The 5,610-nt window shown below is 48.5% G+C and overlaps 1 protein-coding gene across 1 annotated transcript in view; it reads left to right on the forward strand.

Moving 5' to 3' along the window:
• The window catches only part of LOC103807115 (zinc finger protein 346-like), a gene marked incomplete at its 5' end in the record, with an annotated part of 7,624 nt that extends 3,749 nt beyond the window's left edge, over positions 1-3,875 (forward strand). Inside the window, 2 exons of the mRNA XM_009079835.1 lie at positions 2,167-2,260; positions 3,574-3,875. Coding sequence (XP_009078083.1) covers positions 2,167-2,260; positions 3,574-3,679 — 200 coding nt within the window. The remainder of the gene's footprint in view (positions 1-2,166; positions 2,261-3,573) is intronic.
• Positions 3,876-5,610: the final 1,735 nt, after the last annotated feature.

A 5,610-nucleotide genomic window follows, 5' to 3' on the forward strand; every position in this document is an offset into this window, starting at 1 on the left:
CAGAACTATTGGAACTTGAGGCAGACAGTTAAAACTCTTTTGGTTTATGATGTGCTGCTTATGAGCACTTGTGCATGATGAAAGTCCTTGGAGTCCAGTGAAAGCATTAGGCACTCCCAGAAAACTCCCTCGTTCCTCCCAGCAGCCTTCTGTTGGACCAGGAAGTCTTGGTACCCGCTGCATGCTTGAAGTAAATAATAAGCAGAAAAATCAACTTGAGGCAGACAGTTAAAACTCTTTTGGTTTATGATGTGCTGCTTATGAGCACTTGTGCATGATGAAAGTCCTTGGAGTCCAGTGAAAGCATTAGGCACTCCCAGAAAACTCCCTCGTTCCTCCCAGCAGCCTTCTGTTGGACCAGGAAGTCTTGGTACCCGCTGCATGCTTGAAGTAAATAATAAGCAGAAAAATCATCTTAAAATCTTCATCAAGAGCTTCTTTCTCTGTTGTGAAAACCCACACAAGCAGAAGATTGATTATTGTAATTCTTTGCAGGCCACCTTTAGATACCAGTAGCACTTATGACAAATGAGGCTCAATTAGGCAAGTAATATTCTCTCCCACATTGCATAGCCGTGTGGGAGATGGAAAAGGTGCTCAGTATCTCGTGTTCCCCATCTGCTCTGCACCTAATTAGTGGGGTCTGATGAATGGTTCCACTGGTGTGACTCAGGTGCTGACAGAGGCAGGAGCCTCAGCCTGGGTGGGCAGTGCCCTTGCCTGTGTGGTTGACGTCTCCCAAGAAGTGCCAGCAGAACTGGAATACGTATGGATATTCAGGAGGGGTTTCAGAGCCTGGGCTGTAATTGGGGGCTGCTGGGATGGAATGGGCTGTAGTCAGGGATGTTTGTTCCTGCTCTTTGCCCATCTCTGTGTGCCAGCAGCCACACCTGTCCCTGAACTCTCTGCTGGGACCTGGTTGGCAGCAGGTGTCTTTGCAGCGAAACACTGAAGTGTTTGTCTGCTTAAAGAGCCTCTAGGAACCACCAGCTTAGAGTGCAGTATAGACGATTTTGTGCACACACCTGTTGGCTGGATTTGTAACAGAGAGATCTTGACCTTGATGGTGCAGGAGGCAGATCTGAGGACTGTTAGCAGCTTCTGTGGTCTTAATCATCCAGGACCAACTCCATTTCAAGAGCTGAATGTCCCACTGGAGTCTGAAATCCCTGAGATGCAGCAGCTGTGTGGGGAAGTGTCTGCTACATCTTGTGTTGTGCATCCCACTCAGTGATTTGCTGCTCTGCACCCCTTGGGGTCCATCTCCTCTTTCACCTGCTGCAAAGAAAGTGACCCAACAGCACAATGCTGTTAAGCAAGCATGACATTGTTTCTTGCAAGGAAATGTTTCCCTTGCAAGACTCCCAGGCAGAGCCTTTCCCCAGCGAGCCAAAACTCAGGAAGACATAATGTCTTGAGGACAACTGCCAGAATTTTTCCCTGTTAGAGACTCTTGTGCTGAGCTGTGCTGCCATGCTTGCCTGTTCGGTATCTGTGACCTCCTGAACTTTCATTCCAGCTGGAGTTGTCATGTTACACAAAACCATTGATCCTGTCTAGTACAACTATTGTTGGAAACTTTTTTTTTCCCTGGCAGTTAACTGATCCTCTGACTGTAACCAAACTGCTTGAGGACAGAGCTTAATATCCTCGGCTGGCACCTCAGCAAGGCTTAGCAGAATGCTGCATTGTGGAGCTGGACATTGTGTGTAATCTCCTCTGACTGCTCTTTTATTGAAACACTACGAGCTTACAAATTCAGTATCTCCCTCGTTTTCTGTTATGAGAAGCCCAGATCAGGAGAAGTGGGAATATGGGAGAGAAATGGAGTTGCAAAGGCAGCAAAGCATCACGTTTGGGGTCCCAATGCTGAGACTTTACTATATCTGATACTGTTAACTGTTTGTAGGGAATGTGTCTGTTTTTTCATGGATGAACAAACCATGTTATGACCAGGAAAGCTTTTTTTTGGCTTAGTGATTCCTTTGCAGTGACTGGCTGATACATAGTGGGATTCTGTGACCTCCCTGCCTGGCCAGACTGTTGACTTGTTATTTGCCTTTGTTTAGGGTTGTTTAACACATCAGGTGATTGATTATCTGACTTGTTTCTAACTCAGGCTCCAGTTTGTCAGGCTGTGTGTGCTAACACTGCTGTCTGTTTCAGCTGGGAAGGGGTACCCCTGCAGCACATGTAACATAGTGCTGAACTCCATAGAGCAGTACCAAGCTCACATCAGTGGCTTCAAACACAAGAATCAGTAAGTAACATTCTTGTCTAAGTGTGTCTCCAGTCTCGTTGTCCAAATCAATGGCCTAAATATAACTTAAAATGCAGTTCTGAACGTGTGTTTCCAGCTGACTTCCAAGCAGAACAGCAGGGGCTGTGCAGGCTCACTGTGTGTCCTGACGCCGCTGCAGCAGCTCCCTCTGCAGTCAGCCTGGCCATGCTGCCGAGCTGGAAGTGCCTCCAGTTGCTTTTTATTCCAGATATTTCAGCTCAGCACGGACCTTTGCAGCGAGCGTGTCCAGCCTGACACCATTAAACACAGTTTCTCTTAACAACTGAGGGTTTAATTTAATTAAGGACTGGCTCAGTGGAGATCTGCTTGCCATTCTGATCTCCCTTGGGGTTGCTTGTCTTAAAATTTGGCATGTAAGTCAGCACGCTCCAGAAACCTGGGCTATGTTCCTGAACTCACTCTCACAGCTGGCAAGTTAAATAATGGCATCCCCTGCATATATTATTAACTGGGAAAAAAATTTGGCTGCCTGATGATTAATACCAAAAATCCTTGTTTGGACACTGTCAAAGTTCAGATCTCTGACTTCAAAGCCTGCATGCACTAAAAGAGGCTCAGTAATGAGCCTGGGTTGGTTAGAAAGCTCTTTAGAAGGAAGAGCTATTAGGAAACCCAACCTAAAGTGAGGACAGGCTCCTAGCCAGATTTCACAGAAGGGGCAGGAAGAAAACTGGGATCTCTTGTTGCCTGTCTATGGAATAACAGCTCCACGGTCTGTCAGCTCTCTGGAGTACTTGATTGGAAAACACATGCTCCATCTTTCATCCCAGGAAAATTTCAGCTCCTGAACAGCACAACTGGATCAGTGATTAGCAAGTATCCCATCCTGGAGAGATAACACTGAGGATGTTCCCAACACACACAGACATAAATGTTCCCTTTAAGGACATGGATGTTGGAGCTGTTGCAGCCACACTACTCCCTCTCAGAAAGCTTCTCTGGATTCAGCTATTCAGTCCTGTTCCAGGGCAGCTCCTGCAGCCTGTGGAGAGGCAGGATGCTTGCTTTGTAATGGGAGCTCTTTAGCAGTCCTTGAGCTGTGCAGCAGCTAATTCTGCCATGCCGAAGGTGTCTGTTTACACACAGGCACGGAGAGCAAGGATGCACTTGGAAGGTTTTCTGGCAAGTTGTTGAGTTGGCTGCAGTGGGCTGTTGCTCTGCTGACAGCCGTGCCTGCTGAGCAGTGATTGCAGCTGGCACATTTCAGAGCATTTGTGACACTGTCTCCTGATTTTTTCCTTTCTCTTCCTCTTGCTCCTTTCCCTGTGCAGGATGCCAGGAGCAGTGCCAGTTGTCGGACCATTCCCGCCACAACAGTATGTCCGGGAAGAGTCAACTGCCCCAGGAGGCTACAGTTACTTCAGCCAAGACTTCTAGAGCAAGTTGCAGCACTGTTCTTGGAGTTGTTGGTGGCCCCAGAACGCACATCCTTTGCCAGCCCACAATGGTTTCATTATCCCTCTGGATAAGCAAAGCCCTACCCTCCTGTATGCGCTCGTTGAGCAGAACAGGGACTGAATCTGTCAGGAAAAGGATCCAGTTGGAAGAGACTTGCTAGACAGCAAATACTTCACTCCCTTAGAGTAGTTTTCATTGTGTAATTGCTTCCTGTGAAGGTGGGTGCTGTGTGAGAGGAAGTGTGTACCTGGTGTAAGGAGGGTTTGGCAACAGGCTGGTAGTGGCCACCTCCTCCCTCACCAGAGCAAATCATGGATTCGTGCACCTGGAGCTCAGCATCCCATGCTCAGGGGTGGCTGTTGCTGGAGGAGATCTCCTAGACCTTGGCTAGGTCGTGTTTTTGCAGCATGGATGAGACATGGTGCAGGTTGCCTGGCTTTGTACAGGCCTAAAATAGGAAATATCCAGCATGGCATCTCTTTCCATGCCTCCTCCAGTCAGGTTTGTGTGCAGAATTCCATGAGCCAATGATTTTCATCAGAGCCACAGCTGTTGGTTCCAGAGCTGAGTGGTTTGGGTCTGTCTAACAAGTAGTTCAACTTCTGGTGTGCAAACTGCTGCTGATGGGAGTGAGGGGCTGTGAGAGGGGTTAGAGCTCTTGGCTCTCCCAGCCCTGTGCTCCAAGGATTTCCACGTGGAAGGAAGTAACTGTTTAGCCTGGTTTCCTATGGAAACAGGTGTACATGATCATTCACCGTGTGTGTCTTTACCCCCGTGACTTAAACCAATCTCAGCCAAACTTGGCAGCGGTGGAGATCTCCAAGGTCTGAATGTAATCAGCAGAGGAAGGTAGAGCAGGCTGAGTTCATCTCTAATTCTGTCAGGGTCTGCATGAAAGTGCAGCATTTTCCCTACTGCCACCAAAACACTCTGGGGAAGGAGATTGTAAGGGAAAAGAGAGGTAATAAATCTAGATGTAGCAGAAAACTGTAGTATAGGTTGGTCAAATTGTTAGCTGACTAAAAAGCTACAAATCCTTTGGAAATGCCCTTTGCAAGTCCTTCATTAGACACTACTTGCCCAGCCTCTCTCTTCAAAGTTCCTACACATCCATAGCATCCTGGAAAAGGGATGTTCTGTATTTCAAACACAGAAATTAAGACAGATGGTGCTAATGTCTAGGTCTGTTAGAGAAGGCCCTGGGAGGAAGGGCAAGCACCTGAGACTGCTGTGTGTTCTGGACAAGTTGTTTAGATGCTTTGCCTTAAGCAAAGGTATTGCCTGTTCCCTCCCAACCCTCCACAGGAGCTGTGTGCCCTGGGCTGCCCAGTGCCAGTGCTCCAAGTCAGGCACCCCATGGCTTTGTCCCAGTGTCACTGCCTCTGTGGAGCTGAGGCTTTGCTAGTCCATGGTAAGCATCCTGCTGTTTTCATACAGTGCAGAAGAAAAATGCTATGAGAGTAGACAGGCCCTGGCACAGGTTGCCCAGAGAAGTTGTGACCACCCCATCCCTGGGAGTGTTCAATGCCAGGTTGGATGGAGCTCTGAGCAAGTGGAAGGTGTCCCTGCCCATGGCAGGGGATTGGAACTAGATGATCTTTAAAGTCCCTTCCAACCCAAACCGTTCCATGATTCTATAATGTGGATGTGACCCCTTCAAGGACTTCCCTGGTCAGTGGGGCTCACATGAGGTGGGTGACAGCCGTGGGCACACCTCTCTGCCAGGGTGGCCTGAGCCAAGCTGCTGCCTGCTGTTGTGTGGCCTCAGCTGCTGCTGGAAGGCACTCTGGGCCCTTGATTCCCAGTGCTGTGTGCCAGGGGAGCAGCTGACGCCTTCACAGGGCTGAGAGCTGCGCTGTAGAGGCACTTCCAAAATCTAGTGTGTATGTGCTGGTCAGGTTAAGCAAGGA

The sequence above is a fragment of the Acanthisitta chloris genome, unplaced genomic scaffold (genome assembly GCF_000695815.1).
Source record: "Acanthisitta chloris isolate BGI_N310 unplaced genomic scaffold, ASM69581v1 scaffold19978, whole genome shotgun sequence".
Classification (NCBI taxonomy): Eukaryota; Metazoa; Chordata; class Aves; order Passeriformes; family Acanthisittidae; genus Acanthisitta; species Acanthisitta chloris.